The sequence below is a fragment of the Petromyzon marinus genome, chromosome 24 (assembly GCF_048934315.1).
Source record: "Petromyzon marinus isolate PM22_M1 ecotype Great Lakes invasive population chromosome 24, UKy_Petmar_22M1.pri1.0, whole genome shotgun sequence".
Lineage (NCBI taxonomy): Eukaryota > Metazoa > Chordata > Hyperoartia > Petromyzontiformes > Petromyzontidae > Petromyzon > Petromyzon marinus.
This window is the reverse complement of record NC_133690.1, coordinates 10,279,094-10,304,638: the sequence shown is the minus strand read 5'-3', so window position 1 is coordinate 10,304,638 and position 25,545 is coordinate 10,279,094. Positions and strand designations below refer to the sequence as shown.

General features: G+C 47.6%; 1 protein-coding gene across 3 annotated transcripts in view; it reads right to left on the bottom strand.

The window, feature by feature from the left end:
- Positions 1 to 25,545, bottom strand: part of LOC116945528 (USP6 N-terminal-like protein) — a 69,139-nt gene continuing 43,594 nt past the window's right edge. For all 3 annotated transcript variants that reach the window (XM_032959898.2, XM_032959899.2, XM_032959897.2), the window contains 12 exons: positions 23,278 to 23,363; positions 21,630 to 21,669; positions 20,674 to 20,754; positions 19,906 to 20,013; positions 18,864 to 18,973; positions 17,343 to 17,391; positions 14,850 to 14,970; positions 13,897 to 13,991; positions 13,021 to 13,086; positions 11,926 to 12,025; positions 11,584 to 11,736; positions 1 to 10,718 (listed from right to left, as the gene is read on the bottom strand). In XM_032959898.2, coding sequence (XP_032815789.2) covers positions 9,304 to 10,718; positions 11,584 to 11,736; positions 11,926 to 12,025; positions 13,021 to 13,086; positions 13,897 to 13,991; positions 14,850 to 14,970; positions 17,343 to 17,391; positions 18,864 to 18,973; positions 19,906 to 20,013; positions 20,674 to 20,754; positions 21,630 to 21,669; positions 23,278 to 23,363 — 2,424 coding nt within the window. In that variant the 3' untranslated portion in view covers positions 1 to 9,303. The remainder of the gene's footprint in view (positions 10,719 to 11,583; positions 11,737 to 11,925; positions 12,026 to 13,020; positions 13,087 to 13,896; positions 13,992 to 14,849; positions 14,971 to 17,342; positions 17,392 to 18,863; positions 18,974 to 19,905; positions 20,014 to 20,673; positions 20,755 to 21,629; positions 21,670 to 23,277; positions 23,364 to 25,545) is intronic.

The window sequence follows — 25,545 nt, the reverse complement described above, 5'->3', positions numbered from 1 at the left end:
AACATTTCAAAGGTGTTTTTTTAATGTAAAGCCACATTGAAAATCCATCTCTAAGAAATATGTTCCTTCCTGTACAGACATTGGGGAGTATTGATAACTCGGTCCGACGCACATCGTCACTATCATCATCATCATCATCAAACCGGCATGCCCTGTTCGCCTTGGGGAGCAAAGGTTTGCTATGACAACGCTCACATTCCACTTACACACCTGGCAGTCAGTAACCGTTTAAACCGCTGAGACACAATGACTTGAGAAAAATGCACGCGGACATCACGAACTAAACCCGCCATCGAAAACAACTCGGGAGGAAGCCCTGTTCACATTGCACGCGTACAGATGCAAAGACCCACATTCAGCCTAAGAGACCGCCAAGTGCTAAAGAGCAGCACCGACTAACGGTGGCATGTAACACCAGTGAGGTGTCGTGGCCAGCGTCACTGCCCCGGCCATCTCATCTTCCCGGCAATTAGATTTTCACTCACTGCACCAGGTACTCTCAATCGCTTAAGGCTGTAGTCGACCCACAGGCTCAGATATACCTTTTCCACCGTCGTTACGGTCAGGGACACCAGGTACACCGGGGTTGTTACGCGAAGCGGCGAGAAAGCGTTCTGCCAGCACGCCACACACGCGGGACAGCGGTGGGAACGACTGGTCTACCAAGTCAATATGGACAACAAACATTCTAATCGATTCCCTTTAATATGGTCGATTACTCGGGCCCGCTTACGAAAAATGGCAGCAAGCCACAAGTCCTGCCGCCCAAAGGCAGAAAAAACCCCCGTGCAAGTCACGCCCAGCATGATGCGACTGACGCCAATGATCTTCACCAAACTCAAGAGCCCATAACCTCCCCTTCCAGCGGCACAAGTGGGAAGAACAGAGATTAGACTTCACCCCTCCCCCCCACCAGCTAACTTGCACGTTATCCGATCGGTCGAGTAAACGGACCGACAATCGGTAGAAGATGCGTCGATTATGTCAATAATGAAGATGGCCAAGCTCCTCATCGCATATCTGCACTGCACGCGAACGCCCTGATCGATAAGTGAACAGTCCCATAGGGGCGTCGTGGGTTGTGATGTCCCATGCTCGGTGAATGATCCAGACCCAGGTTGAACGTGGACCTCGTACATACACCGCCAATGAGACATTCACTTGCCTTGTCCAGCGATTAGACATTAACCAGAAACGTTTCGGATGCCCAACACACAACGTCTGAAGGTCATCCGGCTATAACAAACAAAAAAACATGTTGCGGATGGTTTTGGGAAAGCTGTGAATTTGTAGGACGACTTCAGCCCTTCGATTCAGCTAACGTGATTAGCACGACTTTGCGGACAATCAAGTGGTAGTCCTTTGGAGAAGCTGGCCACTGTCATAGGAATGTGGAATTTCCTCATCCAGCTAGGGTCATCATTTGTCCACAGATAAGACTCGGACTTCTTAACTATTTTGACGCTCATTTCTAAATTTCAAATGGAGAATTCAATCACAAATCAGAAATGTCTTAATTGCCTTTGTGAAATTGCATATCAGGATCAATGTGTTCCCTTCATTATGCACGTTGTTAATATATAAATATTTAAAATACGGTAATTTGTAAAAAAGCGGGCACGATTTGCCGGTTAAATAAGTAAAAACACCGATTCATTTTTCAAAGCAATTGTTTGGACTCATGGTAACTGCTAAAACCAATCCTACAACGCTATAAGTCATCATCCAAAAATGTGCAGACCCAAAATCATATTGACAAAAATTAATAAAACACATTTACAAACGTCTTCGGACTTTTTTTGTTACAAATTTTCTGACAATTTTTTTTGTCCTCGCAACACAAAAAACAAATAAAAAACACGGTACGGACAAAAAAACGAATTAACTTCGAAAGTTTTAAAAATGAAAAAAATTCCCAGTAGGTAACGGTGCAACTTTAAAACATGCTGCACACTGCTGAGGCTACGAAGCAAATACATTAACGAGTCCCAACGGAGAAATGCGTACAAATACGAGAGTATAAATACTGCGGCAATCTATCTACAAATACAAACGTCTAGGGCCGCGTTATGCTACGGAGAGCACCTGTACATGGGGGGGACCGGTTTGCTATGATATGGGACCCTTCCTTCAGCATGAACATGTTCACTGAAAGGCAACATTGAGAATCGACAACAAGAGACCGTCAATGTACATCGGTGCAAAAAAAGGCTTCTCTCTGTACAGCGACAGTAAACAAAACAAATAATACTAAACACTTGACACACCCCTAGGCTCTCATACGTACATTACAATGAAAAATAAACGTTTATTAAGACTTCTGTTACATCCTATCAAACATAATTACAGCAATCTGATTAAAAAAACGTATTTGCGTTGCATTCTTTTGGACGCCTCTAATTAATATATATCCGTAAGACCACGTGAATTTGTAGAACAGTTAAGAAAAATGGCTCATGGCTGTCGGGGTATTGTATTGTGCTGGACCCTTCTTACAATTCAATTGAGACGATGGGAAGTGGTGCTGGCATTATCCATATTTCCATCGGGTGCAAACAACACACGGGCAAAGCCACTGTTGAGACCGATTACCAGCCACACATAACACGACATGCGCGGGGCAACAATCACTCGATACTTTGACAGAGGAATTGAATTCAATCCGCAGAAGCGATTATGTTTCAAACAATAAATTACTCTGCAAACACATGTGAATTATCGCCATGTTCTACTATTAAGTTACTCCTGAAAAAAAATCAAGAAAAGCTAACGTGATGTTAAGGTAAAGAAAGTGTTAGCTTGTAAAACATCCAATTCGAAACACTTAATATTGTCTTAAATACTATCAATTATGGCGGTACTCTTAATAATAAAATCTACTATTTGCAATTTCAGTAATTATATTTTTAAAAATAACTGGCATTCACCTTTATATATGCTGATTAAATGGCATTTATCAGGGCCTGTGCTAATATTGTAATTTTTTGCTTTAAAAAAAGTATTTTATTGCTCAACACACATTAAATAACATTTCATTTTGCAATGGGATGCGGACTTCAAAGCGAGCCTCCTACAAACATCCTACAGCTTGAACGTGCCCCTAAAAGTAAGAAAAGAAATCCCCGGCAAGATCCTCCTGGTGAAAAAAAAGGGGGGGGGGGTACTAATGGTCTCCAGATTCCGTAAAGCTTCAATGGTTAGGTAAATGACATAATTAGGACTTTAATATTGTCCACGATCGCGACAGAGGGCCAGCCAGGAACCCTAACAGCCTGGCCTAAAACCATCTTTGACATCTGCAGGTAAAACAGGGAGGGGCTCCTGTGCTCAATCAATATGGGGGTACTCGGAGCCATCGTCAACAATGATCAGTTGTCCCACGTGTGCCCACGTGTTTGCTCCGAGGGCACTGATACCACTCCAGATGCAAAGAAGCACAAACTCCTGCCTCGGGAGCTGCATTGCACACTCTCTCAAGGGTTTGGGAACAAAAACGACATTGAATGAGTCCTGCTGTGTCTTGGTCCAGGACTATTCCCTGCCAGAAAGTACTTAAGTAATAATCATGCATCAACAGCGGGGGTCAGAGGGCAAGTTCTTTCTTGTAACAGATGCCAATGAAACACTGGTTTAATGTATTGAAATAAGAAACCCCGGCACTTACAGAGTAACGACCAGACAATAACAGTAACGCGATTGTGAAAGACGGATTTGAAACAAATTCCGTGCAATCTCCACCGTGTGTATAGCAATATTGCAGCAGGGTTTGTGCGTTAATTTGACAGACGCTGGGTTGCGACTTGTAATCCGGTGTTTTATCACTGGCACTTTTTATGCCTAATCTTGAGCTTTTTTATTATTTAATCGGCTATATCTTTTAAAAAAGATACATTTTATATTTCGAATAATGCGAGTTCTTATCTTTTTTTATTGTATTATTCATTTAGTTTTCTCTGTGTTACGTCTGTTACAAAAACGGTGTTTTTTATTGATGGAACCCCGACTTAAGAGCTTCTTACAGTGAGGGAAAAAAGTATTTCATCCCCTGCTGATTTTGTACGTTTGCCACTGACAAAGAAATGATCAGTCTATAATTTAAATGGTAGGTTTATTTGAACAACAAAACTGCCGAAAAAGGCATGTCAAAATTTTTATAAATTGATTTGCATTTTAATGAGGGAAATAAGTATTTGACCCCTCTGCAAAACATGACTTAGTTCTTGATGGTAAAACCGTTGTTGGCAATCACAGAGGTTGGCCACCAGGTTTGCACACATCTCAGGAAGGATTTTGTCTCACTCCTCTTTGCAGATCTTCTCCAAGTCATTAAGGTTTCGAGGCTAACGTTTGGCAACTTGAACCTTCCGCTCCCTCCACAGATTTTCTATGGGATTAAGGTCTGGAAACTGGCTAGGCCACTCCAGGACCTTAATGTGCTTCTTCTTGAGCCACTCCTTTGTTGCCTTGGCCATGTGTTTTGGGTCATTGTCATGCTGGAATACCCATCCACGACCCATGTTCAATGCCCTGGCTGAGGGAAGGAGGTTCTCACCCAAGATTTGACGGTACCTGGCCCCGTCGATCGTCCCTTTGATGCAGTGAAGTTGTCCTGTCCCCTTAGCAGAAAAACACCCCCAAAGGATGTTTCCACCTCCATGTTTGACGGTGGGGATGGTGTTCTTGGGCTCATAGGCAGCATTCCTCCTCCTCCAACACGGCGAGTTAAGTTGATGCCAAAGAGCTCCGTTTTGGTCTCATCTGACCACAACACTTTCACACAGTTGTCCTCTGAATCATTCAGATGTTCATTGGCAAACTTCATACGGGCATGTATACGTGCTTTCTTGAGCAGAGGGACCTTGCGGGCGCTGCAGGATTTCAGTCCTTCAAGGCATAGTGTGTTACCAATTGTTTTCATGGTGACTATGGTCCCAGCTGCCTTGAGATCATTGACAAGATCCTCCCGTGTGGTTCTGGGCTGATTCCTCACCGTTCTCATGATCATTGCAACTCCACGAGGTGAGATCTTGCATGGAGCTTCAGGCCGAGGAAGATTGACAGTTCTTTTGTGTTTCTTCCATTTGCGAATAATCGCACCAACTGTTGTCACCTTCTCACCAAGCTGCTTGGCAATGGTCTAGTAGCCCATTCCAGCCTTGTGTAGGTCTACAATCTTGTCCCTGACATCCTTGGAGAGCTCTTTGGTCTTGGCCATGGTGGAGAGTTTAGAATCTGATTGATTGCTTCTGTGGACAGGTGTCTTTTATACAAGTAACAAACTGAGATTAGGAGCACTCCCTTTAAGAGTGTGCTCCTAATCTCAGCTCGTTACCTGTATAAAAGACACCTGGGAGCCCGAAATCTTTCTAATTGAGAGGGGGTCAAATACTTATTTCCCTCATTAAAATGCAACTCAATTGATCAAATTTGACATGCGTTTTTCTGGATTTTTTTGTTGTTATTCTGTCTCTCACTGTTCAAATAAACCTACCATTAAAATTATAGACTGATCATTTCTTCGTCAGTGGGCAAACATACAAAATCAGCAGGGGATCAAATACTTTTTTCCCTCACTGTAGCTCACAAGGGTACTTCAAAATAAACTGAACTGAATCCCATATGAGGGATGACTCGGACAATCAGCCATCCGTGGTGCCACTTCAGTGGGAATTCAACATCGGCCCATACAATGGAGGAAATGGGGGGGGGGGAATTTCCACCGGTGGCTCAGACACTGCCAACGAAGATGACGACCGCCCAAGTGCTCGAGTTAAGAAACTGTTACCGGACTTGTCTGCACTGCGATGGGATTTGTTAGTTTTGAGCTGCCAATCGAATCAAACCACTGCTCTGCCTTGTGCTCACCGACAGACGCACGTGAGCACCCACAAATCAAGTGCCTTCATTTTTAGCAACACATCATTTCGAACTCAGAAAATAAAATAACAAAACGCTGAGAATAAAAAAAAAGATTTCTAATTAAATGTGCACAAATATACCCTTAGCTAGCAACAAAACTCGCACCTTTAAACGCGATCAACAGCACGGAAATTATTTTCCACTCATGTCGAATCCATGATTGCAATGATATAATTGTGATACAAGATTCATTTTGTCATGAGAGTGACAGTGCACTTGCAATGCCAGCATTGCTCAATGCCTCCCCATTTACAAAGGTGGCCCCCAATGAGAACACATTACCAACCTGTTACCGAGCTGCATATAGCACAAACTTAGCAGTGCTCTTCAAGTACCCATGCCCTCTTATTGCCAAAGGATTGTGGCGTTCAAACCTTTCACGGTGTGTCGCAACAAGTCTAAGTCCAAGTATTATTCACGCCGACTTGGCTGAGCGATGCTGTGGTTAGAGCATTCGACTCGCAATCCAAATAATGCGAGTTCAACATCTGGCCGGTTGGGGGGGGGGAGCAACTCAACTCATCATCTTTCTGGCGTCCACAAAAGTGAGAACCAGTTTGTGAACAGTGATTCGTGGGCACTCGGCAAAGAGAATGGCGCCCCCTCCACCATGGGAGTGTGGAGTTTCCGCCGCTGGCTCAGGGGACACCACCGGTGGCGATCGTCGCCCCAACGCTCGTTTAGTGGCGAGACTTTGGCTTCGACGCAACTTTTGCTGCCGGAGCTCACACCCTCCAATCATCCATCCACGCCCCCCCCATTGCTCCTCATGCATTTGCTGCATATTCCAGTCCTGAACGGTCACCAAATGCAACGGGTGCATGCGTCTCCCAGCAGAGTGTTTATCAATTTAATTACTCTAAACAGGCAGACGTGAAACGAATCAAGCGATGTTTAAAAAAATAGTTCCGATAAAACCGCACTCACGCCATACTGCCTGAGCGTAACACGATCCCACGCCTCCCGCTCGCCGAACAGCAGAAAAACAGACCGCTGCCGTCATCTCAACGGTGTCTCCCTCAAGTACAGGGGTGAGGTACCTTTTCCTTAATAACGGCCACATAAATAGAGCTTTTCAAATACCTTATTGGCGGGTCACACATTGGCACCTCTCAGTAGTCCACAGCTTTCACTCCAAGAGGCCCATGCAATCGACAGAAGTGACTGAGCGTGTAAAAAAAATTACAAACGCAGTGATGCCAGGTTGAAACTATTCCCATCTAGTACCCAATTCGTGTGGCTAAGATGCTTGCGTTGATGGGATGAATATCGTTCGCAAGCCGTTTACACGTGTAGTCCTCATGTGGCTGCGGGCCGTGTGAAAATAAGCCTAAGAACTGTCGGTTCTTTGCACTGGTGTGAAACACTACCTTGCTAACTGACTGGCATTTCACTCGTGTGGAACTCTGGACGATGTGGACCCCGTGCAAATGTTGACGGAAGCACAACAAGAAATCACGCGCATCGATCTCGCACCGACCGGAGTGGATACATTGCACCCGTGGCCGCGTCAGATTGGGAAGCGCTGTGAATAGAGCACAGCTCGTGCCACGGAGCCTGCCTCTCTGCTTTAGCGATCGCAAGTTGCCTTTTTTAGCCTGAATTGTGAAAGACCGACCCAATCATGACCGGCCAAAACTGACCACGTGTCTACGAAAAAAGGTATCCGGTAACAAAATGAAATTGTTGGGTCGAAATTCATCAATCGATATTTGTTAATGGACTTTTGCTTGGTTAGATAAAAAACGAAGCCTGAAACTGACAAAAAAACATTGTTGCCGTTTTCGCCGAATAAACGAATGAATACAAAAAATGTCCCAATTGTAACCGTGAACAATGAGAGAGAAGTAAAATGAGAGTTAAGAACAGAGCTTACATTTCGAGATCTATACAAGCATGGCTATTGTCTTCAAGAGGCATGAAATCCTCCATTCATCAATGCACGTATCAAATTACGTGCCTTCGGATTATGTAAGGTTTATGAAAATTACATTAAAACAACAAGCAACTGTTATCTTTAAGATCACAGATAAAATAAGACAATAACAAGAGAGAGAACTGACAAGATGAATGATAGAAGACGAACAAGACAAATATGGAATATTGGCACATGATCCTGAATTGATTATAATCAATTCATCCATCATCACATGGGGGTTGAGTTCAGTATGAATTTGTGTATGTTGAACTTCTTTCGCACCGTACGTAGCTAACTGTTCTAATCGGACGTTAGCACGGTTGGCTAATAATCATTTTACATGCCTATTAATGAAGCTGAAATGAAATGTATAAACATTTAGATTCTTTTAAATATAAAAATATTGCGTCGTTCATGCCGATTGCATCTTCAATTTCGCTGAGGAACCATAGACAAGCTGGAAGGCAGCAGTCAGGCAGTGAGCCGGTGATACCAACAATTGCCATATCTCTGCGGTCCTCCATATACTAAGATGTTTTCAGCCAATGGACACGTGGGAGGAAACTGGAGCACCTGGATAAAACCCACGCGTGTACGCCGATAGCCTAGATGGAGAGAGAGCGACGGGAACCTCGTGAAGTAATATGCAGCACAGCAATAAAAAAAAAGTACTTAAAAATAAAAAATAAACTCTGGTAACAATTTTACATGGGAGGACATGATCAGATCAAACAATGGGTGAGATTTTCCTGAGGAGATGCTGGTTGTCGTAACGTTCTTGTGTAACAGTTAGAATCGCTAAACACCTGACCGCACATCGCACTATTTACAGCCGTTTCAACGACAATTACAAAACAAATCCAAAATGAAAAAATAAAACGAAAGCGTAAAAATTATTCGAGTAGTCAGAGGTCCGATAAGTCGGTGTACGATGGCTCTCTCGATCCGTTATTCGAAATTCGCGAGCTACACGCTTGTAAAATCGCTCGGCTCGCAGAGACGATGCCGATTAAAGCTCATCTCTGTGTCGAGATACAAAAAAAAACGTGGTGCTGAACCCAACGCAAGTCAAATTTCTTTTGTCAGCTAAAAAAAATACACCCACCGGTGGGGTCGAGCAATAAAAACGTAAGCCATATGAAGATGTGGGGATGCCATTTGATGGTGCCACCCATTCAACATCGCCTCCTTCCTTAAGCCAGATCCTGCAGTTGCTGCACAGTCAGTGCACGGCCTCCAAGCTCCGACAGTCTCATTGCCACCATCCGGCTCGGTAGCCCCCGACGTCTACCCTCCGCCATCAAAACCTCCTCTTCCGAATTACACCCACAATGCCCGGCCCCCCCCGCCCCCCTCCTGCCGCATTCCATTCCCAACGTCCAAGTTGGCCAACCCCACCCCAACCTCGACTATAAAATCCAGGAGCAGCGCGGGACGGGAGTCACCAGGGGCGCCGCCACCGCTGCTCAGAGCACCGCCGTCTCCCTGATGTCGTCGGCGGTGAAGGGCGGGTATCGCGCGTGTCCCGGCGACCGCTGGCGCTCGGGCCCGACCGACACCGCCGCCGCCGCCGCCGCCGCCGCGTTCCGCACCAGCTCCGCCTGCCTCACGCAGCGCTGCTGCCCGTCAGGCCAGAGCAGCAGCTCGCCCTCGCTCGACGCGTGCGCGGGCGCGGGCGCCGTCGCCCAGTGCCGGGGCGCGGGAGCCACGACTTTGCCGCGCGTCACGGCCCAGCCGCCCCCCCGCGCGTGCCGTCCCTCGTCCAGACCCCCGTCCGCGCTGGCGCTGTGCCCGGCTGCGGGCGCCGCCGCCGCCGCCGCCGCCGCCGCAGCCCAAGCCACTCCGTCGGCACGGTCGAAGGAGCCGTCCGGCGCGAGGAGGTGCGCGCCGCCGCTGCCGTTGGGGGTCACGGCGCCGGCCACCGGCGGCCCGTGGTAACTCGCCGACACCGGAACCGTGTCCGTCCAGGCTCCGTACGGTGACCATGCAGGGCTAGAGTAGGCCGAGCGGCTCATTGATTGCGACGGCGCTCCCTGCTTCTGCTGCTGGTGCCGCTGCCGCTGATGCCGAGTTTCCGGTGGCGGAGAAGCGATGTAGTCTGTGCTCCCGTACACATGGGGGGGCGGCACCACCGGCAGGCGCTGCGGCCGAGCGAGCATCTCGCCGTTGGTGACGGCGCTGCCGCTGCTGCTGCTGGGGCTCGTGAGAAAGCGGTCATCTCGGAGGCCCCACGCGGCCACTGGGCCGTCAGTCTCGCGCTCGGACGACACGTTGTCATATAGCGAGTGCTGGGAGGCGCTGCGGCCCACGCTGTCCATGCGCATCACGGTGCCGGGTCGGACCGGGCCTCCTCCTCCTCCTCCCACCGGCACCACCAACGATGTTATTTTTGTCGACGTTGTTGCGACAGCCTCCGCTGCTGGTTTCCTCCACTTGGGAGTGGCTGCCAGCGCCGCCGCCCCCCCTTCGTCTCTATTTACGCGAGGACCAGGAGCGGCGTTCTGGTTTGAGTTTGCGTCTCTCGGAAGCTTCGGTGCATGCGTTTCTGTCGCTGGTCTCTCCATCGCACCCGATGCTGCTGCTGCTGCTGTTGGTGGTGCTGTTGACGCCACTGCCGCTACTGCTGCTGGGTTCTCAGCTCCTGTGGTCACACTTCTCACGTTCCCATCGAGTCTCCGCGGAGGCAAGAGCGCCGGTCGTTTTCCGTTCCCCTGCGGGGACGGAGTGCGTGCCGGCCCTGGCGCTGTGATCGTTGCAGCCTTTGTTGGTGTCAGCTGCTGCTGTCTGTTCTGTCCATTAGCGGCGCCATTTGCCTCGAGGATGGTGAGGCTGTCAGGTGGCATTTGCCCAAACGGACGCTGGGGGAACTCATCCTGTTTGCCTGTGTGGAGAGAGAGAGAGAGCAGTAGTCTACGGTCAGCGAGAAGCGAAACTATGGACGGACTGCATTGGCTGTCTGTTCATTTCAAAGGTCCATAATATACGCACGCACAAAACAGAAACCAATTTACAATAGTGTTGAAGGGAATGCATGCTTTCAACACAGTTAACAATAAAACGATCGTCCACAACATTCCTTGTGTTTTGTCTCTTGTCTCAACTTATGTTTGAAAACAAGTATCTCCCCACTCAAACGAGAATTCAGGGGGTGGCTCATTTCCATTAGTGGCACAACGCCAAGGGTGGAAATTCCACATTCTCAAGGCAGGAGGCCATTATCACCAATGAACGAATACTGTCAACGCATTTTTATCAATTATATTGTCGTATGGAGGCATTTATTGATCCATTCATCAACATCATTAATTATGCTTGCAATGCACGCATCAAATCATTAATTATGCTCACAATACACGCATCAAATCATGCATCTTCGGTATGTACAATTTATGCGAATCGCATTAAAATAATAAGCAACTGTTATCTTTAAGATCACAGATCACCACGTGAGACAAAAACACGAGAGATAGAGGAATCGCCAAGATGGCTAATAGAAGTGAGGCGGCACAAACAAGACAAAGATGGAATCTTGGCAGGTGATCCTGAATTGATTTATCCATCATCGCACGGGGGCTCAGTTCAGTACGAATAATCACGCGAACTCGCGCGCCCTCCGCTTGGGAGTCCACGACTCGAACCGCCGTGCGACTGTGCATGACGTGACACCTCCAACGATTAAAAGCGTCCACCGCGGCAGCGTGAGGCTCGACGCGGCGGAGAGGACGAGGGGGCGGGCGACTACCCACCTGGGGGCGGCTGGAGGAGTTTATTGCGCCGGAGCTCGGCCATGTTGTTGTGCAGCTGGTCGATGACAAAGTGGTCCTCGTAGAGGAAGTCCTCGGCCAGCGACTGCTGCAGGAAGCCCACGAGGCCCTCCATCTCCATCTTCATCAGCCGCTCTGCGCGTAAGGCAAAGCGGTAGAGGCACAGACGCGTGTAGAGCGCGCAAAGACAACGACCCCCTCCCCCATTTATAGCCTTCTGGAATGCTCTTCCTGTGTGTATGTTGAATTTCTTTCGCACCATACGTGGCCAAACGTGATAATCGGGGGTGCGGAGGTGGTGCACGTGGCAGGCAGAGCACTCACTCTTGTGCAGCTTGAGCGTGGTGTAGGCCATCGCGATGAGCAGCCGCTCTCCGTCCAGCATGTAGATGTCCCACAGCCGCAGCGTGAGCGTGAACGGGGTCTATAGGAGGGGTGGGGGCATTAGAAAAGTCACCGATCACGCATGGGCATGCACCGAGCACGGAGAAGTCACCGATCACGAGTGGGCACGCACCGAGCACGGGGAAGTCACCGATCACACCGGCATGCAAGGAGGAATGAGGGGGTACGACAGGGAGATGGTATGCCCTCCACTTAGCCTGGTTCGGCTCGTGTCAGAATCATCAAAATATGAATCTTTATTTCGAGACTGGAGAAATCCGATGAGCTATGAAGCTCTTATTCACAGGTGCCCAATATGGGCAGGTCAGCAAGTTAACCAGCTGACCGACACAGCAGCATCATCATGGACCTTGCAGATGTGCAAATCCCAAAATCCCACTGGGCTGAGGTGTGCAGTTGAAGGCAAAAAAATAAATCAAGTAGACCAAATCCACCTGTGCGGACATTTGAGTATTATTCCCTTGTGACTTAAAACTTTTGTGACAAGAGGAATTCATATTCTTGGTTCTTTCGGTAAAGTCACGTAGATATAAAATAAAATATTAATTAAAATTAATAAATAAATATATTTCAATGTTCTTTTATTATTTTATTTTTTAAATAATTTTCTATCTACGTGACTTTAGTGAAAGAACCAAGAATATGATTTCCCTTTTGAGTTTGGATGCTCCTTCAAAATAAAAATGGGTCATACATTAACACCTTGTGAAAATGTTATCAAAACAGGTGAATATAAAAGGTTTTCCATTCATAGATACCCCACTAAAATAATAGTGGGGCAACTATGCTGATGACTACATGATGATGGTGATGACTATTTTTGCATATGGAAATATGTTCCGGAGCTACATGCCAATTGGTAGATGATGACGATTATGCTACCGATTAATGATAATCATGCCGATGCTGCCCACGGATGACAGTAGTACCAACGTTTTATGATGATAACAATCGATCTCCAATGGATGATGATGATACAACTTACAATGTCACACTAGTTAAAAGCAAACGCACCCGGTCGAGGAAGCACTGGAAGAACCACTTTGTTGTGTAGAGGTTGGTGAAGATCTCCTGGCTATCCTGAGCCGACCGGGACAAGGGGAGACAGAACAGGAAGAACAGATGGCAGATTGGTCATATGGGGGGGGGGCGTCCATTTCATAACACAACACTGCCACTGGATTCAAGGAAGTTGCTGCCAATAAAACACCCACTCTTATTTTGTGACAAACCCAAGCTCTGGGCCAGAGAACAAAGAAAAGTTAGATGCATTACATTGACTGTTAAGAAAAGTAAGTGGGCTTAGGCAGGTAGGAGGAATGATGGTTAAGAATAAACTGGAGTGGCAGCCAATGGAGGGAACACGCCCGAGGAATTTCCGCGGAGATGGAGTGATGAAATCCGATCACTTGCGGAGCTAGAAGGATTCTTGCATTGTGGTCATGTGAGAGGTGGCGACGGCTTGAGGAGGCCTTCATCACATATGCTCCAAATTTAACAATGACGATAACCTTAACCCGCTAAATGCCAGCCCAGCATGCTGAATTGAATATTGGTGCAACTTGACTTTACTCTTTCACGAAACCTTGGGCAAACCTGGAGTCAATTACAATTGTTAATTGTCAAATGTGTAATTAATTACTGTTCAATCACAATATAATTGAACAGTAATTTTAGTTAATATTGCTTTCGGAAATGTAATTATAATTGACCCCAGGTCTAACCTTTGGGGAATAATGCACTTAGTGCAGTTGAACCAAATGAGGTGGCGGCCCACCTCCCACAAAGCCCTTTCTGCACCGCATCCTGCAGAGATTTAATAATGTTAATAATACAGAATTCCAGCAGATGGCGACGCCGACAAACAAAAAAACACAGGCAACCCCTCACCAGGTGCTTCTTCATCTTGGGGAGTAACCTCTTCATGATGAGGTCGTGGTGCTCTTGGAAGCGCATCAGCTTGGGGAAGCCCGGCACAAAGAATCCTGGGGAGCAGAGGACCGGGATGAGCACATGGTTATACACTGTCATGGCAATGTGGAATTTCCACTACTGGATCAGGATCAAAATTGGGAAGAGAACGACTTATTTTGATCTTAATATCATCTCAAGCGTGTGTCCAATGAGAATGGAATGGTATATTGATATTTTAATTTGATCATGTTGAATTACACATCACATTTTTAAGGGAGACACTTAATAAAATACAAAAACATTTAATATTTAACCGAGTAACATGGAAGATGTCTGTCTTAAAGATGAACATTCTTGTTAGCCTGCAACAACTACAACTGCAAATGCTATTTGTGAAAACCTATTGAAGTTGGCAAGGCACTTACATAAAGGAGGCGTCACCGACACCACAAAAAACGCTTGGCCGCCTTTATTTCCCCAGGCCGATGTTGTCGCACATTACTAGGGACTTATTTTAGGCTGTGTTGACTTAAGGGGAGGGCCCAGACTGGAGTCAAGATATTCCAACAGCAACTTATGATAGGAATGGCCCGGGAGTTTATCTTGAACCACTACTTTTCCACTAAACTTCCATTTGAAAGAGGGGAAAAACGGCTGTGGATGCAGGAGCGACCCAGGGCACTCGCCCCTGGCAGCAGAGCCAGACACGAGCACACACTTCTAAATCAAAACTGCACAGGTGAGCAGCGCGAGCGAATCGGCCGATTGACCACCCTGTGCCTTGTAGCCGTCGGCCATATGAAGACTTTGGTATGGGGCTTGTTGGGGTCAGAATGTTTGGCCACCGCTGCGATATACCCACGCACGCACGTATACTAAACAGACGCACGCAAACACCGTGCGCTCGAGTGTGGGAGAGGCATACTCACCGTGCATGGCGTGTTTATTGTCGGACAGCAAGCGCACGAGTGCCCAGAATGCATCCTCTTCGTTAAGGTACATGAGAAGCAGCGCAGCGATCTGGCTCATGCCCTGGCAGTAGCCCACCTCCTGATATGTGGTACACATGCACACACACGTTTTTTTTCTACATTCATACACAATTGTCCATGTACAGCCCTTTATGTCAATCGACTACATTCGGGCTTCACCACCATGCCATGCAGGTTGTGGGGGTTACTTATCCATACTTCACCGTGCTGGTCAGTGCAGGTGTGTGAAGGTGGGGCACAGACATTGGAATGTACTACAATGGATTTGCTGCACTGTTCTCTGCTGACAACACAGCCATGTAGCAGCCTACAACAACCGTTTCATGCATGATAGTTGCCCATCCAAGCACTATCCAGACTTATTCCTGCTTATCTTCCAACATCTGACATTCTGGGTGCCATGATCATAGACCATGTTTCAAGGTATGCATACACGTATATGCATACATATATATGCATACGCAGATACAACGTAGCTTGAAATGTTGGGAATCCAGCTCAGGTCTGGAGTCTGGAGTTCTTCCGCAATCACTTCTGATTTCAGCTGCCTCAATTTATGAAGCAACCTGGCCAATCAGGAGCTTCCTATGGCTCCTGACCCAGGAATGCTAGGTCACCAGGAAGTGATACGATCACAGGAAAGTGATCATGACTGGAGGCATAAGCACAGAGGACACTACACGTGTGTAATCCCAACTATGAAGAAGGCACAGGGGTGACCAGTACAAGAAATAAATATTCTTTGGTTCTTTCGGTAAAGTCACGTAGATAGAAAAAAAAAGTTTATAAAATGAAGACGATCGCTTGTGTTGTGATCGAAACGTCGTGGTTTTTTTAATATGTATTTTATTACCTTCATTATAATTATTTCTATCTTTGGAACTTTACTGAAAGAACCAACGAATATGAATGCCTGCAGTCACGAAAGTTTCAAGTCAAAATGTAAGAAATAAATATAAACATTTCTTATAAATCTAACTTTAGACTTGAAGATAACAAGTCACATTTAACACACTGATCATTTGAAATAGACAATGTACGGATATTTAAATTAAACTAACACAATATAAACTGAAAGCGCATGTAAAAAAAAGACCATCTATAAACCAGAGTGCAGTCCTCACACCCCATTATGTTAGTTAATTAATTACACAGAGTATGGTGTCAGTCTCTCCATAGGATGGCAACCGTTGACTCCAGTCAAAGTATTGCTCATTTTATTGACCCTCGAATCGCAGTGCCCACCTGGGCTGGATGATATTACATTGGTGGGTGGGCAAAAGAGACTGTGTTCTGTCAGCCAACACCACTCCATCTTTGGGCGTACGAAGAGGCAGGTTAAATCTTGATTTTGAAGCTTTCGTGACTGCAGGAATCCATACTCCTTGGTTCTTTCAAGAAAAAGTCACGTAGGTAGAAATGAAATAAAATAAATCACGACGTTTCGAACGCAACACAAGCGCCCGTCTTCAGGTGAAAATCGCGACAGCCGCGATGTCTGCTGTGAGCAGCACGATGTCTGTGGCGACAGCTGCGATGTCTGCTGTGAGCAGCACGATGTCTGTGGCGACAGCTGCGATGTCTGCTGTGAGCAGCACGATGTCTGTGGCGACAGCTGCGATGTCTGCTGTGAGCAGCACGATGTCTGTGGCGACAGCTGCGATGTCTGCTGTGAGCAGCACGATGTCTGTGGCGACAGCTGCGATGTCTGCTGTGAGCAGCACGATGTCTGTGGCGACAGCTGCGATGTCTCCTGCGAGCAGCACGATGTCTGTGGCGACAGCTGCGATGTCTGCTGTGAGCAGCACGATGTCTGTGGCGACAGCTGCGATGTCTGCTGTGAGCAGCACGATGTCTGTGGCGACAGCTGCGATGTCTGCTGTGAGCAGCACGATGTCTGTGGCGACAGCTGCGATGTCTCCTGCGAGCAGCACGATGTCTGTGGCGACAGCTGCGATGTCTGCTGTGAGCAGCACGATGTCTGTGGCGACAGCTGCGATGTCTGCTGTGAGCAGCACGATGTCTGTGGCGACAGCTGCGATGTCTGTTGTGAGCAGCACGATGTCTGTGGCGACAGCTGCGATGTCTGTTGTGAGCAGCACGATGTCTGTGGCGACAGCTGCGATGTCTGCTGTGAGCAGCACGATGTCTGTGGCGACAGCTGCGATGTCTGCTGTGAGCAGCACGATGTCTGTGGCGACAGCTGCGATGTCTGTTGTGAGCAGCACGATGTCTGTGGCGACAGCTGCGATGTCTGTTGTGAGCAGCACGATGTCTGTGGCGACAGCTGCGATGTCTCCTGCGAGCAGCACGATGTCTGCTCGCAGCAGACATCGCAGCTGTCGCGATTTTCACCTGAAGACGGGCGCTTGTGTTGCGTTCGAACCAAAGAAAAGAGGCCGGTTAAACTCACGATGACGCAGTTCTCACCGTGTTGTACATGGAGTACGCAGCCAGCACATGGAACAGGGCTTGTTGCCTGTGTGACAACAAAATGTAATGTCGGCATCGCAGTTACCGGTGAACTGAGACCTTAAGCGCGCACAAGCAGTCGTGCTTCATATGAAACGTAAAGACGGTGAAGCTAACAAAGATGTAAACGAACACCTACATTTCTTTTTATTTGACCAAATAAGGCCCACTGAGCTATGTAGCTCTTTATCAGAAGCGACCTGGCCACAAATGATAGCTGAACGAAGTGGCTTATCACGTGGAAATTTATAGCAGCCAAATACTCTAAATGCACATTGTTTCTAAACGTGCAGGGAAAAACCGGAGGACCCGGACAAAAACCCACGTGACCATGGGCAGAACATGCAAACTACAAATATACAGGCATCAGAGGATCGGGATCGAACCCACAACCTTCTGTATACCATGCGAGGTAGTTAACATCTCATAGCCACCATGGCGCCCATTTCGGTGCCAGGCCCTGTAAGTCAAATCGCTGAGGGCTTCCAGTGCGGAGGTAAAATGAGTGGTGATGCAAGTTTACAGAAGGACAGGTGTTTATGCCCCCAGGGTATTTCGGGTGTGGCATGTAGGTTCACAATGTAAGGACCGTGGACAATGTCGCTGGCAAAGCAAAAGAATGATCATTGTTGATTTACAACTTTAGCAGTACCCATTTTTGATCAACTTTAGAGGGATGATGTACCGTCTAAGTGTAAGACTTCAATCACCAACTTCCGATTGTGAGTCAAGAGCTCAAACAATACTGTTACCCTAACCCTCATAAGCCAGATTGAATGGAACAAAAGAATCATGATCACAAATAATTCGTTTTACGAATGCATTTCGCATTAATAGAATTTTAAAGTCTGGCAATAATGCATCGTATGCAAAAACTTCCCATGTTATACTGAGATCCGATTTGTGACTTTGATATTGAAATATTACAACAATAACAAATAATCAAGTATTTTATATCTCTTCCAGGTGAATGTCATGACCGTTTGGGACGGATTCCATCAAAGCAATGTGGAATTTCCACCGTTGGCTCAGGATCGCAAGGAAGACGAACACCGCCAAATACTCCCTTGAACAGGGGTACGCACAGCGGTACTTGACTTTGCAAAGCAAGGATTGCATCACTGGGCAATGGCTTGAGGGTGAAGGCCAAACAGTGTGTATGTTGAACTTATTTCGCACCGTATGTAGCCAACAGTGCTAATTGGAGGTGCGGGGGAACGACAACAAACGAGACACAAAAAGTAGTGCTCAAAAAATGACTTTCAATCTAGATTGAAAAGTGCATAGCTCCAGTGGCGTCTTAATATCGGAAGGAAGAACGTTCCAGACGGCCGCAGAAGCGCATCTGAAAGCACGCGATGCGTTCGATGGCGAAGCCAAAAGCCGCTGTGAGGATGCTGCGAGGATGACCGGAGTTCGTGTGATGGTTTATGTTAAGTGTGGAGGTAGAAGGTAGGAGGAGGCTGAGAGGTCACTGACTTGACCCCGTAGCGGTTGCGGAACATGATGTGGTTGCGGAAGGTGCGGTTCACGTCCAGGTCGATCTGGCGCACGTCGGGGGACGCCAAGCGCGCTCGCTGCTTCATTTGCTGCTCACAAACGCACACGAAGACAAAGATCCCCCGTGTAGCTTTTACCGACTGTTGGGGCAAGCGCTGTTAGCGAGCACCTATGCAGGCCAGGGGGCGGGGTGGCCAAAATCACGTCCAGCCGTCTTTGTCTCCCCAGTGCTGAGGTTTACATACCGCACTAGGTACTCATTTAAGGCCAAGTCAACCTAGGGGAGGCTCAGGGCCGGTTCAGATATTCGTCACTGACGTTGGCTGTGAGTGGTAATGGAACTCTGGTCAATGGGTTTGTGGCACAGTGGGTTAACCAATACGCTACCACTTTCCACACAAACGGACACCCTCCATCGGCTTAAGACTTACATAGTACAATACACAGACAGTGCAATCTCCATGAGACTGGGTCATTAAGGAGGGCTGGTTGGGATAAAAATATACCCGGATAATGCATGCATTGTTTACCAACTTAGAAAGGGGGTGAAGCTGTAGAATGCTTTGTCTGACTTCATTGCTTCTTAAAACAACCGATTTACTTGCGGACAAGTTCACCGTAAAGTGAGCACCGAGTCACAGACTCCCATGCACGTAAATATTTTTATTCATTTTTTCACAAGCATGGTGAATCCAAAAGCCAAACAATCCACGCACGGATAATCGAAAGTAACGTCCGTCGCATGTTATCCACGCTATATGTTTTATTCTTTGGTATTTAGCCAACTTAAGTGCTAAACCAAATGCAAAATGGCAATGTAATTGCTGACCGGGCTGAGACCATCAACTATGCTTGAGAACAGGTGATCGCCTGAACGTAAACTCAGCATCTCTGGCGGTTCTGGCTCAGTGCTGCGACTCCTGAGCCACCTCTGGTGACACCAATTAAAACTTCAGACTTCAGAGAGAGCAATCGGCGGCTACGGGGGGTGGGGGGGGGGAAGAGGGGCGCTGGGCCTGACCTCGTAGAGGCCGGAAAATTCCTCCTTGAGCGACGACAGCTCCAGCAGCAGCGACCAGATCTCCCCACGCAGCTGCAGCGGAAGTCCCTTGTACACGCGGCGTGCCATCTGCAGGGACCGCACGGCAGGGCGGGAGGGGAGGCGGGGAGCGACACAAGAGCATCAAGAATTCACGTGCGAGTGCTGTTAAGTGTTCTGGGCAGAGTAAGCACACGTGTACATGAGAGTTAAAATCCTTATCAGGGGGGGGGGCGTTTGACTCGGCCAATTATCCCTCAAGGGTCGATATATTAACTACCGCTTTGTGAGGAAGACAATAGTTGTTGTCCTATCGAGAGACTTGCACCCGCCATAGGAATGCAGAAATTACACCAAAGGCGCAGGGCTTATTTGTGTAGGAGAGCACTTTGACTCAACAACTGTAATCTAGTGGTTTGTAGGCGTGTGTTGGTGGATCACACGTTTGTGTGAAGCTCCCAAACCCGCAGATCTGCGAGGTGGCCAGGAGATGGCAGCACAGCAAGAGTGAGAGAGAGCCTGTCTTTGGGCACTGAATTCCTCCCACATGCAGAATACTTCTTATTAAGGAAATTACCAAACATCGTTTACGCGTGACCTTCCTGATGAATCCCGAGACTCAGCAAGCCTCTCGTTCAAAGAAATTATATTTAAAAACGACGCACTTTGCCGGTGACTGTGATATTGCAGGGGACGTGTGTGAGAGCGTGCTACGAGTTCTTGAAGGGCCAATGCAGCATGCCTGCGCACCTTTTCGGTGTTCTTGTATTTATCCCAGCTCTTGACCATCTTCAGCCACTTGGCGACCCTCTCCACCTCCGTCGCTTTGATCTGTGAACAACAAGGCGTATTCATAGGCAGCACAATTACCCGTGTATGTATAATCCAAGGCTGGGGAACCATTTCCTTACCCAGGGCCGAACAGAACTTTCAAATAACATTGGGAGGGCCACACATTAAAACGCACATTAGACGTTACCCAATAATAATAAAAAACATAATACGGGTTCGCCTTTGATGCATTTATGCGACGGAGGGCCTGCCCTCCTCTCACTAACGTGTTGATGTAAGCTCGCAGTTCTGAAGTGCACGCGTGGCTAAGTGCTGGGAGTGAGGGATAAAAATCGTTTGTGGGCCGTTTCACAGTGGTCACGGACCGTGCGAAATCAAGTAATTGACCAGATACAGACCGTGGGCCATCAGTTGCCCTCGCCTGATATTTGCAGAGGAGTCAGCTCGGTGGGCAGGCGGTCATCACGCTTACCAATGAGCCAGACGCAGGCTCGCGGAGGCTCCAGTTTATAGCCCATTATTCCTCCAGGGTTATGAATACGGGTGCCGCTTTGTGGGAAGTGACCTGCTATCATCTCCGTACAGCCACAGTCATCTGAACACGGAATTTCCACTGCTGGCACACGACCACCCAGCAGAGCTGCGCACTGGCCCGTGTTCGTTTGAACAGCAAGAGTCTTTGTAGTGCAAGTTGAAACGAGCAATTGTGTGAGTCACTAATACCACAGTCGAGCTCAAGAATGAAAGAGACTCCAAGCTCAGTGACTGGGCCCAGTCATGAGAATGTGGAATTTACACCACCGGCTCAGGGTTATCTGTGGAGATGAGCACCAGATAAAGGACACTTTGACAAGGATTTTCAAAGTAAGCCTTATTACAAGAAATATATTGAAGAGTGGTCAGGGAAACTATACCTTCCCTTCTTCCGCATCTGGAATTGGAAGTTCTTCTTCACTGAAATATGAATGGGTAGCAGAGGTTAAATTTTGTCCATATACAATGTATACAGATCTATTACATACAACTTCACTGATGTGAACTTTTGTGACAGATACTGAGATGGCACAAAGCACTACTGTCTGTACATAAACTGAAATCAACAAAACTCACCACCCTTCATTAATCACTCAACTGGAAGCAATCATCACCTGCTACTGTGAAATCTTGGCAGGAGCCTCCTTAAATGAGTCATGCGACTCAGTCGAGACTTTCTTGGGCACGCAAGCGTAATAAATAAAATAATAAAATACCAGCTTATTACAGAAAAATAGAGCGTACCATATATTTCAATTATGTCCATACTTCAGATTTCAGAGAGGGGGCATAAACATTCACCGTCTTAGAGTCCACGAGGTGATGTTGATCATATAAAATGTTTTTAGGCAACAGATGTAATGGTTTTCCATAGGAAGGCAATAAGTAGCAAACAAAACCCTTATACGTTCAACGTGGTTGGCACAAATTAAATCAAGTAAAGCAAACGCGTATCAACTCGTCAGGAAACAAGCAGCAACATGGGCAGCCGCGACATATGCCAACTCCCTCAACGTTCCATTTGTTTATTAAATCCGCTCTGTGTAGACCAGCTGCTGAGTCGGCGTGCACGCACACAGACAGGCACGCACCAGGAACAATACGAGCCACAGCGCTGCCATTAACCTGCCCTCGGCTCGCTAAGCGGGCCAATATCTTTTTGACTAGGGAAATCGCATTTAAGTGTCGGGTTCCGAGGGTTTTCCGGCAAACCTCCCGTGCAATAGAGGACACGGTTTTTATTCTACCTTCGCTTCACCCCCCTGCGGTCGACTGCTCCACAGTGGCCTCAATTAGCGGGCGTAAGCGCAACAAAACTACGGCGTCAGCTGCTGCATTGTGTGGCTGGAGGGGGGAGGGGGGGGGGCAGGGTGATGGGCAAGGGGGGGGGGCAGAGCCACCGGCGCTCTAATTGGAAAGGAAGTTTGGAGAGAAGAGAGCCGACGCAGACTCTTGCACCCGGTGTGCGGGCAGGGGCGGTGCGACGCGGTGGCCTCTGGCTCAGCACGCAGCCAACCTTGCCAGAAAATGAACGCGGGATTGACTTTCGCAAAGCAGGAAGAGCATTGCACGTCGCTTTAACGACGTGAACAAACGCTGACTTGGGTTTTTTTTTTCTACAGATTTCACCTGCCCTTCTCGCTTCAAGTTCACACTCTGGCTCGCCCAGTCAGCGCAATTAGAATTACATCAGCTGACTATAAGGATCTGGCACTATTATTATTATAATCATCGACAACGATCTATCCATTGTTGGATGGTCTCCCCACGCCATGTTGGTCATGGGAGTTGTCTGACCAAACTTCACCACACCGGTTAGTGCGGGTTGGTGAAGGAGTGGGGTGGCCAATTCCGGTTCAGATATCGTTTGCCGGCAATGTTAACCGTGGCCAGGAATCGAACACGGGTAGCTGTGTTCACAGCGCAGTGCACTGTCCACGACAATACTGCTCCATCCCCTGCGTGATTATGTAGAGAGAGGGATGTAAGGCACGGTGACAGACGCAGGCTCTGTGCAGAGACACTCACTGCAGGAAGCCAAAACGATCCGTGACCTTGTAGAGGCGGAAATCCGAATCTTCCCACGGGTCAATCTGCGCACCTTCATCTCGGCCCTGTGTTGTCGTAGCAACAATCGGTGAGAAAACAAGGCAACACAGTGTCAGAGGTCGGAGGAATAAGTAGTCAACTGTGCATAAGCTGGTTGGTGAGTAATGCACCAGCCAACATAGTCTGTAACTCACGAGAGCTTTGTCTGTCCCGTGACGTCCCGCCAATGAACCTTCAACACACTAACGTGATCTCAAAGTGCACTTTGACTGGCACAAATGCAGTGGTGATGTCATCGGCACTGAGCAACCAATGGCAGCGGTTGCTCCTTTTGTCGTTGTTAAAGAACTGAATGGTTACTCTTGTGCTCCACCAACCAAGGCCGTATGTTGAAGCCACCAGTGCGAGGTTCACCGATCTCCTCTGGTGCCTCCATGTTATAGAATTTCTCCCCCCAGTCACCCGTGCCACCGACTCTCCTAAAGCTTTCTTCCACTGCCGACGAATGACTGTCACTTGTCTAAAAGAAAAACGAATATTTACATCAATTTTGTCCCCGAGATACACGAGTCTAACTACTCTGTAAAACACCATCCTGATACATGGATGCATTTAGACGCTATGTATCTCCCAACGTTATTGTATTAAGCGGATTTATGCCACAATGGAGAACATGAGAAGGTAACAGGTGGTTCGCCGCCTATAACCCAGTGCTCTGTATGCATGCATGTTGAACTTCTTTCGCATCGCAACATACGTCACCAACCGTGCTAATCGGAGGTGCGGGGGGACGACAACAAACTAAACACAAAAAATCAGCTCTAAAGAAATTACTTTTCAATCTGGAAAACATATCCGCCTTGGTTTGATCGTGCGTATATTTTATGACTACAAAACTCCCAATGCAGTCATCTGTGAATCCAGCAGTGAGCTCCCCTTGTATGCACGGTACTTCTCCGGTTTCCATCCACGTGCAAAACTTGTGCTTGAAAAAAAACCGCATTTGGCCAAACATCCCAATGCAGGACCCACCTTGAACAGACCATTTGGAGACTCGGCGAAACATTGCTCATGGCATTATTATTACCACCAGAAGAGCAATGCAGAAGGGGGCGGCAGTGGGCAACCGGGCAAGAGCCAACGATCGAATAAGTGGCACGATGGTGAGCAGAAAGATGGCAACAGATGCATGGCCGACAGTGCAGCAGGTGCTGGAATAATTGGATGGCGAACGAGGCAAACGGGTGATGAAAAGTGGGGCAGAGGCAGGCCACCACAGACATAAACTGGGTCAATAAGAGATAATGTATTCCCGAGCGGATGTGTGTGAGCAGAGGTAAACATGATACCAGCAGAGGTCTCCTGTCAACAACGTGGATTATGGAACATTTCCTGTTGCATAATCCTCTTGTGACCCATCTATCAAGAGATGAGAACAGGCACGTGCTAGGTGGAAATGACACTGAAAGCCTGAGTAACACTGAGAAACAACTTAGCGTTTTATGGTGAACAATATTAACAGCCACCACGAAAAAAACATCATAAAAAATGTGCTGTAGGTGTTACATGAGAGAAGGGGTGGGGAATCTTTTTCTGCAAAGGGCCATTTGGATATTTACAACATCATTCGCGGGCCATACAAAATGATCAACTTAAAAATTAGCCTGTTATATTTGGTCAAACATTTAATGAACTCACCCCTAATGTGATGGCTGGAACAGACCAAACGATTTCGTGAGCCTTATACGGCCCGCGGGCCGGACGTTCCCCACCCCTGCATTAGAGGGCTCAAATGACCTTGCCGTAGCTGCATCGCAGTGGCATGGGGGTTTGTGGTTGCTGAGTGTAGGTGGCATGGAATGGATGGGTGGTGGTGACTGGGTGAAGGTGGCATGGTTGAAGGTGGTGTGGTGGTAGCTGGGTGGGATGCCTGCACTGTGGTCTGGCCAGGCCTCTCCACTCCGTGATGTCCCCGAACTTCCCCTGGGACTCTGTGGCTGCGTTGCTCAGCGTTGCTCAGTGTTGGGTCTATCTTAGCACCAAGTCTGATGCCGCTCATTCGCTGTCCTTTGACCTCTATTGTGTTCGGTGTTTTCCCTTCTATCTTTTCCGCTTTTATTTTCCTTGTGGACAATTTTAGTCGTTTTGTAAGGTGCTTAGGGATGCCACAGTAACTAAGTACCAAATAAAATGCTAATCATTAACCTGACAGATATTGAGATTATCACAACAAATGTTACATCTGGG